We start from the raw sequence: 13,082 nt of genomic DNA, 5'->3' as shown, positions 1-13,082 counted from the left end.
CAATCACTCTTTTTGAGGTGGGTTCTTTAACATTCAGTGTTCTTTACATTGTGTAATTGCCACCACCATCTGCCATCTAGGAATTGATAACAACAATAGTGGTCATGATACACCATGTCATGTCTATAGGAGAATGGTACACTTTTACAACCAACCAACTAAAGAATGATTGATTTGAAGAGGCAGAATCTGATGACGGTTACCATAAGCTGCAGGGTTGCCGAGGTCCTGTTCAGACTTGGGTACGTTGGCCCTGAGGATGGCGTTGTTCAGGGTGTTGAGGTAGGTCGGCATGCTGTGGTAGCCCTTGTGGTTATACCAAGCCTGGAGAGAGAAAGGGAGAAAAAAACATACTAGTCAGTAAAATAGCATTTGCAAATGTTGCTAAAAGGAATAGGTGAGTCTAACAGTTACCATACCTGGTCTAGCAATAAAAGAATATTCATCCATTAAACATTCATTCTTTCTCAAGTTTCTTCATTTCTTCATTATACTTACAGTTCTTTCTTCTTCCATCATTCATTCAATTCTGCATGGTTTTAAGTTAAAGCATGTATTTTAAGCAAACGTTCATGCTTTTGTTAATTTGAGAACATCCTATAATTTTACCACCCCTGCAGAAAAATAGAATGATCTACCTATCAGTCAAATTTCTGTCAGTCTTGTCTGATTTGGACTAGTCCACTCATGAAAAGGGGGTGTTCCTACCTTGGCCACATGCCTGACAGCGAGTTTCCTGAGTCCTGAGTAAGAGCTCTGGGCAGAGTCGTGGATGTTGTTGAGGGAGGTCGGCACGTAATCACGGACGTTCCCAAAGGACAGGGCACCGTACCTGGAAAAAGGCATTACATAATTATCAAGTTACTGTACACTTTGAATGTACGATGACAAAATAAGAATTGCATTACATATACTAATAATTATATACATGTAATTATATTAACCGAAGGAAAACAATATTGTTTTTGCTCTGTTTCCTCTTCTTCTCCAAACCAAAATGGTCAATGATCTGAACCAGACTGGCTGTTACATGTACCATGGTCTAGTGTTGGGTTACATCATGTTAGCTGGAGTGTTACGCTGAAGAGCGGTTATACCGGCAATACTGATACAGATACAGATGTTGCAATTTTATAGCAGGAGGGATTTAGACTTCTGTCTGACTATATACATGTATGAATGTGCTTGAGTAAAAATTAACAGGACAGACCATAATTATGCAAAGATAAACATTTTGCTTTGCAAATGTTACCTTAAAAGTTTCTAGTATCAACACGGACCTAGATTAGGTGGCCAAAGATGAGGTCTGCATATGTTAGGTATTAAGTGACCTTTACCCATTATTTGGCAAGCTACATGTACATATTTACACTTTTATGAAACAAACTGCTGACTGACATGTGACTCCATGGAAAGTCCCAGAAGTTTCACAGGTCAAATTCCACCTTAGTCACAGGGAAAAACCAGAACTTTTGCTGACATGGGAAGAAACAGACATTCAACACCTTCTGAGGGATAATTAAGGACTCTGTATTTTGTATGGATATGTCTGACATCAACATGACCAGCCTGGCAAACAGGCTTCAGGATTTAGAACTGTGTCTCAAGAGTCAACATGGCAAGCAAATTGGCTATCGGCAGGCCCTGAGAGAAGCCATTATTAGGAAGGATGTTGTTGTGGAACTAGAAGTCCTAAAAAGTCTTGGAGACCTGCATCTTCGGAAAGGTAAGCTCAGGAAAGACTCAGCAGAGTTTGACAAGGCTGCTGCCCTGTATGCTGCTGCCTTACTGCGCTGCACAGATCCAGATGTGGGACAAACACTGGAACATCGTATCAGCTACACGGAGAAACTCTCCTGGACCAGACAACTGCTACAGGGGTACAGTCCACAGTATCAGACTTCAAGGAACTGTAAACATGTTGACCACAACAATGTTTTAAGGGTGGCAAAAGTGTGCCACAAATTGGAGAAAACTGTTGGGGAATCCTGGCGTTCTACAGAGGACATTTACACAGAAGCACTTGTGGCAGCAATAGAGGCAGGGGACGCATTATTGGAGCTCCAAATTCTTAAAGTTCTTGGTGATTTCTATCTTGAGAAAGGCAAGAAAACCTCTGATGCATCCCAGTTCTCCAAGGCAGCTGCCATGTACAACAAGGCCCTGACAACATGTGGGGATGCTGAGACAAAACTGACTCTGGAACATCGAATCCTGTATACAGGGAAGATCAGTGAAGCAGTTAAAAGGGTGAGTAGTTTTTGTCAGGCTTTGCTTTTCCCTAATATTCCTGAAGAAAAAACAGTTTGACTAACAGGGCATGATTAAAAAAAACACTTCATTCTCTGCTTCACAGAGGATTTTTTAGCCATACAGGTGTGGAATAAAGAGAGGAAGAAGACAACCTAATGTTTTAGATTTAGAAAATCAAAGTGAACTAGAGGTCGGAGATCTCATGTCTTCGTCAGAGGTACATCGTTCTAGAGAAATTAACATGCGTATTCTTCAATCTTTTTAATAATCAATTTGGTCTAAAGAACAAAAGACTCTCTGTACTATTTTTATGGTACAGAACACCCTGAAACGGTTTGCCGCAGATTATACAGATGCGTCGTCACCCGTGTTAGCCCCCCCCCCTACGTTATTTGAGTTTGGACTGTTACTGGAAAAAAACGTTCAAGAAATTCTTACTGTGTTGAAAGTGTCACGACAGCGCCGCAAAATATAATAAGAGAAGATGTTATAAAGGAAAGAATCAGAACAGGGTGACTACTGCTGTTTTGTTAATTTGTCTTTATGACAAATAGAAGACTTGTTTCTTGTGTTCTTTGTGTCCTAACATTTGTACTTCTACAGTTAGTATATTCCAAATCTAGGCATCTCGTTTTTCGGCCCTTCGTGTTTTTATTGCGCGCTTGCCTTAAATTTAAGGTAATTAGATTTAAGGTCTCCAGTGGACGTCATCCATAGCAATTACTTGGTGTGGCCGTAGAAAATAACCTGACATATGTCCAACCTATCCTCCCCCTGCTGAAGTTATAGTACAATCCCTCAATGTAACGTCATTTGATCCCATCCCATTATGGGGTTCCCCGGCTATATCCAGCGGTCGGCTGTCTCCAAGCAGATGTAGGGGGGGGATTTCTAAACACAAAAGGTCCTATTACGGGGACATAACGACCTCCACGACTCTCATCTTTGAACTCAATCTTGGAGACCACGACAGTAATATGCCTATCAAATTTCATTAACTTCCATCCATACATACAAAAGTTATCCTGCTCACAAGAAAAATTAACAAAATGCCCCCTGTAGTCACAACGAAACCCCCCACGAAGCTCAGTAACGAACTTAACCTTGGTCCCGACAATAGTAAGCACCACACCAAGAATTATAATCAACATTTTACAAATACTTGAGTTATCTTGCTAACAAGCCACAAACACAAAAGGTGCACTAACGTGACGCACGGACCCCCCACGAAGCCAAAACTTGTACTTGACTTTGGCCTTAACAGCGGTAATCTGCCTGCCAAAAATCATGGACGTCGAATCATGCCTTCCAGAGTTATGTCGCAAAATCCGCAGTTCCCCACACTCCGGCGAGACAATTTCATAGTCCTTCTGACGAAGACAATTACGAAGTTGTGCAGTGTACTCTCCCTGTCCTTGTTACTGTGTCACCATTTGTATTAATTTCATTCATTTTCAAACTCTTGAAAACTGTAGCATCTTGCAAATACAAAATGTATATTATACATTTTGTATTTGCAAGATGCTACAGTGAACACTGCACAACTTCGAAATTCACTTTGATTTTCTAAATCTAAAAAAATTAGGTTGTCTTCTTCCTCTCTTTATTGCACACCTGTATGGCTAAAAGAAATCCTCTGTGAAGCCGAGAATGAAGTGTTTTTTTAAAATCTTGCTCTCTTAGTCAAACTGTTTTTTTGTCAAATTGATATTATATGTAGGTCCTTATCAGTACAACCTCTTGTGTACATACATAAAGGATTAACTTAAGTTAAATACACTATAAAAATTGCAACAAATGTGGAATAACTCCTGCAGAAATTCTCACTGAAAACATCAAGACAAAGAGAAAGAAGTCCATCCAAAGAGCATGAGTTGGGAAACATCACAAGCACAGTGACAGATGTAACAGTTACTCCAGACCAACATGTCCTTCAGGACAAATCAAGGTGGGCAAACCTTTCTACAAGTTGCACAAAGTTGATGGAAGTAAAAGTTGAATCTATTTCGGAGTCCGTAAATTTGTTAATTATGGTAGACTACATGGCATTTAACTGTCAAATTAGAAAAGATGACATATACATCTTTATGAAATATGCCTTTTAACAGCAGTGCAACAAAGCCAGAAATGACCAGAGTTGCAGCTGAAACAGTGAAACAAGAAAGACTCAAACACATGTGAGAGAAAAATCCTACATTATATACTATTACAAACAAGACAGTAATCTTTGAATTTTCTATGACTGCGCTACATTATCATTTGAATGTGTGATGTATAATTGAAAAATCCTATAGTATATAGAAACAAGTAATCTTTGAAGTTTCTATGACTGCATTATATTATCATTTGAATGTGCAATGTATTATAGAAATTATTGGCTTGATACATGTATTTGATACTAAGTCTTCCTATTGAATATAATTTGTATTTCTTGATTTTGTTTAAACTTTTGTCACCATAATCCAAAGGTACGAAGATCACCTCAAGAAAGGCGAATCATCCATTGACAATGCTGACCTGGACTCAGCAGAGCAGCACTTTGCAGCTGCACTCAAGATGGTACACGTGAGAGGTAAGAACAAACTTGAGACAAGAGTGGTGCTTTTCCTCAGGATGTAATTAAAATTGTTCTCATTTGAAGCACATCCACTTTATAGTAAAGCTACATGTAGTACCATAATTCTATGAATAGTTACATTTATTTTATTATCATGATGATTATACATGTTGTACATAATTGTAGTCTTATAGACTAAGTGGTAATGTACATTATACATGACTTGTCTAACATTATCCTCCCAGATCCCATAGCCAAGCAGTACCAGAGAGAGGTGGAGCCCCTGTGCAAGTTGGGGGATGTCTACAGTAAGCGAGGTCAGCAGACAGGAGACGGGGGAGACTTTGTCAAAGCAGCAGCACTCTACAATGCAGCAATAGCCAGGTCAGAGGATCAAGTCCTCAATGGTAACATAGCATCAACTGTCAAAGATGTACAAGAGTCATTTCTTAAATGTATCTTAGGTGTACATGTACATAATGTTTCATTTCAAGATCAGATAGAAAATCACAAGAAACAGCTGAAGGAGATGCGGGAACAGATCAAGCTGGAGATGGAAACCATTGACCAGCAGCTGGATCCCTATGTACATGATGAGGATGACCCATGTGTCAAGGAGATAGAGGCAAAACGAGCTCAGGCTGTCAGGCAGTTGTTTGAGAACATTGCACAACAAAGAAAAGAGTTCATCAGTTTACTTGTAGATGGGTGTATTGGGTTAATGGGTCCCCCTCCATGTAAGTATGCCCTGATAGGTTTGGGTTCACAGGCCACAGGACTGGTAACTCCATACTCAGACCTGGAGTTTGCCATCTTGGTAGAGGATGAAAGTGACGAATGTCTTGTGTATTTCTGCAAAATCACTCACTATCTACACCTCAAGGTAGTCAATCTGGGAGAAACCATTCTCCCAGCACTGGGAATAAAATGTCTCAATGACTTCTACTCTGGGCATCCACTGGACAACTGGTACTACGACTCTGTTACACCACATGGGTTTGCATTTGATGGCTCCATGCCAAAAGCAAGCAAGACTCCACTGGGCAGGCAGGGAACTATGAATGACCCATCCAGTGAACTCATCTGCACCCCAGAAAACATGGTTTCTTTACTTCAAAAGGATGCCACATTGTACCTGAAGGAAGGATATCACCTTGCCTCTATCTTGAGAAACCCATGCCTGATAGCAGGGGATCAGGACTTGATTGACATGTACATGGCCATCACAGTGAAGATACTGCAAGCTGATGGGGGCAAAATGGCTCGACAACTGGCACAGGAGACTCTTAAAGAAAACATCATGAGCCACACTAACAAAGAAACACTTACAGCAGGGCTGATTGATGTGAAGAAAGAACTCTATCGCTTCCCAGCTGTAGCAGTGGACTGCTTGGCACTGTCTTCAGGCATCATACCTACCACAGTGTGGGAGACAATAGACAAAATGGAAAGCCAGCAAGTGATCAGCCCCAACAATGCACACCACCTGACAGTGCTTACCAGCATCTCTGCAGAACTCAGGCTCAAAACATACATTGCAAATGGTGGACAGAAGGAAAACCTGTCAGCTTTGGCCTCAATGGAAAGACAGGAATCATCCCCACAGACCAATGATAATGATATGCAAACAACTGCATTGATACCAGTTTTCCATATTGGAAATGAAAAACTGCTTTTCAGATACTACTACACAGCAATTCCACTTAAGAAAGCTTTGACTGAATGGCATGGAAAGAAACCATCTGAACTTCTAAGCTCAGTTCTTGAGCTCTATGATAATTCTCTAAGAGTACAAGGAAAGATGTACTATGAGCTGTGTAAATATAGGCTAGCTACCACTTTCTTCTGTCAGGCTCTCGAAGAAGAAAATGGAAACGACGATGAGAAAATCTTGCTTCTCAACGATATTCAAGTTGCTTATTTCAGAATGGGTGATTACCAAAAGGTTATTGGCTACAATGAACAGGCACTGCGAATGTGTGGTCAGAACTCAGCATATACTCCATGTTTAATTGCCGAGATCCATTCCATGCTTGGGAATGCCTTGGCATGCTCGGGCAATGACATGGAAGCAGTCCGCTACTATGAACAGGCACTACAGATGTTTAGGAGTGTCTATGGGAAGAGGACAGCACATCCTGACATTGCCGTGTTACTTAACAGCCTGGGAGAATCCTGGATCTTCCTGGCAGATTACAATAAAGCACTCGGCTATTTTGGAGAAGCACTACAGATGCACAGGCTCATCAGTCCCTTTAGGCACACAACAGCAAATCCAGACATTGCTATTTTACTCCGAAACATGGGGATGGCTTGGTACCACTTGAATGATTATAAAAAAGCAATAGACTTCAATATAAATGCACTGCAGATGCAGAGGTGTATTTATGGTCATAGTACAGCACATCCTGAAATTGCCACTTCACTCAACAATCTCGGGGGAGCATGGAGTAGACTTGGTGATCACAGAAGAGGTATGAGCTACTGTGAACAGGCACTGGCAATGGTTAGGAGCATCTATGGTCAGGATACAGCACATCCCAACATTGCTACCCAACTCAGTGTTATAGGGTCAACCTGGTGTGAAGTTGGTGATTATAGGAAAGCTATCAGCTACCATGAGCAGGCACTGCAGATGCGGAGATGTATCTATAGAGAGAGTAAGGCACATCCTGATATTGCCAGATCATTCAACAACATAGGAATGGCTTGGCAAAATCTGGGTGAAAGCAGAATAGCAATCAGCTACCTTGAACAGTCACTGCAGATGCACAGGGATGTCTATGGTCAGACCAATACACATCCTGAAATTGCTACTTCACTCAACAACATTGGGCTTGCCTGGTGCAATCTAGGTGATCACAGAAAGGCAATCAGCTACCATGAACAGGCACTGCAGATGCAAACCAGTGTCTATGGTCAAGGTACTGCACATTCTGACATTGCCTCTTCTTTTGGCAATCTGGGGTCAGCCTGGTCTGGCCTTGGTAATGACAGAAAAGCACTCAGATACCATAGGCAGGCACTACAGATGTGCAGGAAAGTTTATGGTCAGGGTGCTGCACATTCTCACATTGCCAAATCACTTTCTAACATAGGAACAACCCTGAGTAACCTGGGTGAGTACAAGAAAGCACTTAGATACCTTGAGCAGGCATTCCAGATGCACAGGAATGTCTACGGTGTGGATGCTGTACATTCTGACATTGTCACACCACTTTATAATCTAGGAGGTACATGTAGCGCCCTGGGTGATCACAGAAAAGCACTCAGCTACTTTGAACAGGCACTACAGATGCACAGGAGCATGTATAGTCAGATCAATGCACATCCTCAAACAGCCATACTACTCAGAAATTTAGCAGTAGCCTGTATTAAAGTTGGCTATCACAGAAAGGCGGTCAGCTACCTAGAAGAGGCACTGCAGATGTACAGGACTATCTATGGCAAGGACAAAGAACATACTGACATTGCCACATCACTGTTTTACCTAGGAGTAACATGGGGTGAACTGGGTGATTACATAAAAGCACTAAGCTACTGTGAACAGGCACTGCAAATGTGCAAGACTATAGCACATCCTGACATTGACAAAATGCGCAAATTAAAGCACTTCCTGCAAGATGTACTTTCAGGACAAAAGTGACTGAACAATGAGAGTAACTGCAAGAGCATCCATGAAAAACATTGAAAAGCCTTTGGGGGGGAGATTATTTTGTGAAATCTCTGCAGATTTAGGTGGCTCTGGATGGACAGATTTTATACTAATATACTATACTATACTATAGTATCATGAAAGTTCATCTGTGTTGGTTGTAATGCAACCAAGGGTTACACAAAGATCAAATTTTCAACAACCACTATTGCCTTCATTAGGACAATTAGTGATCGATCACTTCCGAAGGTACAATCGATCAAATATGCTAGTCATTAATTATCCTGATGAAGGTCAATGGTCATTGAAAATTTGATCTCTGTGTAACCCTTGTGTTGGAATAAAGTTCAACATTCTACTAAGACTTTATACTACTGATGAAGCTGTAGAGCCCTACCTGTGTAGCCTGTAGAGGTCGTTGGTGTTGAGGTACCACAAGGTCGTGTTCCGTCCCGTCACGTCCAGCAGGATGTCCCCTGTGATGACCTTGAAGCGGTGGGGAGGGTAGGGGTCGGGGGTGCACAGGAACCCGGTGTTGTCCTTCATACACTGGCACTGGGGCACTGGCAGGTTCTCATGGACTGTAGAGAGTCATGTAAGAACACTCAGGTCATTTTAACAGAATGTACACAGAATAAAAAGAATGTATGTTTAAACTCTATCTGCAACATAATAAGATCTGAAGCATTGTGTTGTTCTTCATGCACTGGCACTGGGGCACTGGCAGGTTCTCATGACTGTAGAGAGACATGTAAGAACATTTTGATCACCCAAATGTGACATAAAATGTGCAATGTACATATAAAATGTTGCTTAATTATCAAACTGTTAGGCCACACCAATCTGGTAAACTAGTGGGGTTACACCACACAGAAGGGGTCATACAGCCCCGTTCAAAGGGTGATATGTGGTTACTGGTATCTCTTAATAGAAGGGATGAAGGAACACTTGAACATGACTGTGTCCACAGCATAAAACGGAGTGCGCCAAAGCAGAAACCTGGTCTTCAGGCTAAATATGTTTTCCAGTTTGACATTTTTTTATATCTGAAAACCAACAACTGAAATTGAATTGGTGTGGCCTTTAAGCATCTAGTAAATAAACCAAAGAAGCCCCTTACCTGTATGGTTGGGGTTGGGATCAAACGATGTAGTATAGTGGATGTTCTGTTTCTGATGGAGGCTCTTGGGAGGGGGGGCCGGGGTGGGGGGCTTTGGCACGTAGTTATCCAGCCGAACACCGTGCACAAACGACTGGCGACACGTCTCGTCAAAGTACTTGTCCGTCAGCGGCAGCTTGGCTCCATCGGTGAGGTTCAGTTTAATCACCTAAAGATTTAAGATTCAAAATGTATTTATTGAACAAAGTGGTAAGGGTGTATTGTATCCAGAACTGTGCTTTACCTAGAACCATGCTCAGGAACGGTTTTGAATAGTCCACACCTCCATGGGGCAAATCTACAATTTCTTAAATACACAGAGACTACACTGAAAGGTGCCTGATCCTAATCCATTCAGGAATAGAACTAGATAAGCACAGTTCTGGATATGACATGAGGTTTACAAATGTTACAACATATAATTATGATATAGTAACTGAATATAATGCTGTTAACTAGCCTTTATGCTATTTTATTGCACTTTAGACATATGGGTTGCATGATCAAAACAAGCATAATGTTTAACAAATACATACAACTATTCACTGAAAGTGATTGTTCCAAATAGCTTCAATAAAAAATGTCTAGTTTTGAGTTTTGTCTGATTCCTAGCTCGTCCATGGATAGAGCATCATTGAAAGGCGACTTGAGCAAACACATAGCTCCAATCCCAGATGGCAGGTGCACAGTCTGACCCTAAATCTAATTCATTCAGGCATAGAACTACATGTAGAATGAACTTTATACTGCTCAACAGTTGAACAGGGTACAACAGTATCTGATCCCTACCTCCATGGATAGAGTATCGTTGTAAGGTGACTTCAGGACACACGTAGTGCCGATTCCCGATGGCAGGTGAACAGTCTGCATCAGCTTAGAACTGTGCCTGATCCTAACTCTAATCATTCAGGCATAGAACTACATGTAGAATGAGTGACCTTTACTGCTCAACAGTTGTACAGGGTACAATGTATACCTACCTCCATGGATAGAGTATCGTTGAACGGTGACTTGAGGACACAGGTAGCACCGATTCCTGACGGCAGGTGCACGGTCTGCATCAGCTCCTGAGCAGTGGCGTCCACGTACAGCTGGGTCTCCTGCATCTCCTTCTCGTCAGAGATGGGCACGAAGTTCCCGATGGGGCTGGTGTAGTTGTGGTACTGGGAGGGACTGAGGACCAGCGGGGGGTAGTCTCCGATGTCAGGGACAGACAGCGCAACTGTCATGGCAACACAGATGAAGAGGGCAGGAAGGACGATCTGTGGAGAAAGTTTTTTTTGCATATTGTTGACTATACATGAAAAAAATTACAAAATAATGACAAAGCAAAGAAATGAAATCTTTCTGAGAGGAATCTAGTCAGACTCTGTAGTTTGGTGCACAATACATTAATTTGTAGCTTACTGGCCCTGGAGTAAAAATAGTCAGGTTTTCCTCCTACGTTTAGATCTGTTTTGACGTCATTACGCAAAAATATATTTTTCCCACAACAGTACTATGTACGTTAACTTCCAGCATGCTAAGGTAGCCATTTGCACCAAATTTGTGTGGAGGTTCTGGAGCAGGAAGAAGGTTAAAATGTCAGAGGAGGAAACAATGAGAATTGTGACCTGTGAGAAAAGGGCCTTGGTGTTCCGTCTGGAGAAGTTGAAGCGTTTGATCATGAGGCCCCAGAACTGACTAAAGGCCAGCTGACAGCCCTCCAGACGGTAGCTGCCCACCCCCTCCTGGTCAAGGCAGATGGGATCTTCTGCAGGTTCTGGGGAAGAAAGGAGAAAACTTTAGGAAACTTTGAAATCTTGACGAAGAATGGCCAACATTTCCAGCTTACATATTTATAAAGCATCAACAGTATCAAGTGTACCAATAGGGATTGAAGCACAGTTATCACTGAAATCTATGCAAAGAAAATGTCCACTATCAACAATTGCAAAAAAATATTAAATGGAAATTCCACTTTTCTCCTTTTCTATGCTTTGTAAGTAATCACCCAGCAGGATTATTAAAAAAACATGTAGAAAATGCTCTGCAAAAAATTGAAGTATTGAGAATATACAGAAAACACTGTTACAGATTCCTAATGAGAAAAGTGTAGACCAGCCAACAGTTACTGTTTCAGAAAACCCTGAGTTTAACTTAACTTTTTTGTAATGAGAGGAGGCCCTTACCACTGCTGTGCTGACTGATGTTGTCCCCGTCCTCCATCAGCCGATCGTATGACCTCCCGCTGACCCCGCCGCGTACAGGCATCTCCAGCTCCACCATGCTGGGGTCACCCGGGGTCGTCACCGGAGGGCTGGAGGCTTCAGGGGGGGTCGGCAGGGGCAGGGAGTCCTTCTCCTCTTTTTCTGAAAAGAGAATTAAAGAAAAACCCTTTCTTAAGCACAAGTTAGGTTACAGAAAACAAAATTATAACAAAAATTCTAAATTGGTACAAGCTTACTAATAGGTACTTGCATGTCTTCTCATTTGGTAAATACATTGTATAGGATACAGGAAAAAGTGGTTCTATGACTTAAAAATAAAACTGTTTTGGCAAACAAATATTTTTTCTTCTTTTTATCAGCTTTTGAGTTATGTTTTTGCAGCACTCACCTGGAAGGTCATTGCTAGTGGCTTCTGTGACCTTGAGGAACACCTCCTCCAAGGTCGTGTCAGTCAGCCCAAAGCTGCTGAGGTCAAGGTCGTCCAGCTTGCTCTGAAGGGCGCTGAACAGCTTCTCAAAGCAGCCCTTCTTGACGGCCTCGGAGGGCAGCATGTAGGAGATCTCACGGTTGGTGTCAGACAGGAGGACAGCTCCTGCCACATGCTGGGGAAAACAGGCAAAGATACTAGACATCAGATTTCCATTGATTTTCCAGAGACCAATCACTTAATGTGAAACCCATTACCCAAAGATGATACCAGACTCTTTCTGTAGGTCATGGAGTGTAAACTCAAAGTTTGAATGGTCCAATGTTATTCAGAATCGTAGCCCGAGACTTATACATTTGTACAATGTAGTATTTTAAACATCCCTTTTTCTCATATACTAATGACTGTATATTGTAGCTAACAATTATTGGCATAATTTTCACTTGTTAGATACTAAGTACAAGAATTGTAACCACTTAAAACCTCCACAAAAATGACTAGACTTCAGTACAAAAAATTTCATAATGTTATTTCATTGATCTGACCATCGAGCACAAAACCTGAGGTGTTTGTGTACCTGTCTGATGAACTTGGAGACCTTCTGTTCTGCACACCTGGTGATGATAGAGCCATTGGATAGGGACGAGTTCAGGTCAGGTTCTGGGCAAAGGCGGAGGAGGAAAATCAATAAAAGATCTATTAATCAAAGCATCGTATTGGTAAGGCCACACCAAGCTGATTTCTTGCAGGAGTCTGAGGGGAAAATCAAATAATATAATGTACTTTGGTGCACACAGTTTCAGAGAATGAACAAAGTCAAA

At 41.7% G+C, this 13,082-nt stretch overlaps 2 protein-coding genes across 2 annotated transcripts in view; one reads left to right on the top strand and one right to left on the bottom strand.

Annotated features, from left to right (window-relative positions):
- The first annotated feature begins 1,545 nt into the window (after positions 1 to 1,545).
- Positions 1,546 to 8,585, top strand: LOC109484359. The gene is made up of 5 exons (XM_019787612.1): positions 1,546 to 2,250; positions 4,071 to 4,201; positions 4,362 to 4,430; positions 4,722 to 4,825; positions 5,056 to 8,585. The coding sequence occupies exons 1-5, from the start codon at positions 1,546 to 1,548 to the stop codon at positions 8,454 to 8,456; spliced, it is 4,410 nt and encodes a 1,469-aa protein (XP_019643171.1). The 3' UTR covers positions 8,457 to 8,585.
- Positions 8,586 to 8,858: 273 nt separating this feature from the next.
- LOC109484625 (ATP-binding cassette sub-family A member 2-like) overlaps positions 8,859 to 13,082 on the bottom strand; it is a 54,508-nt gene continuing 50,284 nt past the window's right edge. The window contains exons 30-36 of the mRNA XM_019787972.1: positions 12,839 to 12,921; positions 12,223 to 12,436; positions 11,796 to 11,975; positions 11,238 to 11,386; positions 10,605 to 10,886; positions 9,586 to 9,793; positions 8,859 to 9,046 (exon numbers count right to left, since the gene is read on the bottom strand). Of these exons, the coding sequence (XP_019643531.1) occupies positions 8,859 to 9,046; positions 9,586 to 9,793; positions 10,605 to 10,886; positions 11,238 to 11,386; positions 11,796 to 11,975; positions 12,223 to 12,436; positions 12,839 to 12,921 (1,304 nt within the window). The remainder of the gene's footprint in view (positions 9,047 to 9,585; positions 9,794 to 10,604; positions 10,887 to 11,237; positions 11,387 to 11,795; positions 11,976 to 12,222; positions 12,437 to 12,838; positions 12,922 to 13,082) is intronic.

This window comes from Branchiostoma belcheri, unplaced genomic scaffold (genome assembly GCF_001625305.1).
Source record: "Branchiostoma belcheri isolate BF01 breed outbred unplaced genomic scaffold, Haploidv18h27 scaffold7, whole genome shotgun sequence".
NCBI lineage: Eukaryota > Metazoa > Chordata > Leptocardii > Amphioxiformes > Branchiostomatidae > Branchiostoma > Branchiostoma belcheri.
Note: the sequence above shows the minus strand (reverse complement) of the source record. Positions and strands in the feature narration are given on the sequence as shown.

What these genes read in the sequence shown, in the direction of transcription:
- LOC109484359 (XM_019787612.1), top strand. Translation starts at nt 1,546, where the DNA reads ATGTCTGACATCAACATGACCAGCCTGGCAAACAGGCTTCAGGATTTA. An exon ending in GTCCTTCAGGACAAATCAAG is followed by an intron (nt 4,202 to 4,361) that starts GTGGGCAAACCT and finishes GCCTTTTAACAG; the next exon opens with CAGTGCAACAAAGCCAGAAA. An exon ending in CAAGATGGTACACGTGAGAG is followed by an intron (nt 4,826 to 5,055) that starts GTAAGAACAAAC and finishes TTATCCTCCCAG; the next exon opens with ATCCCATAGCCAAGCAGTAC.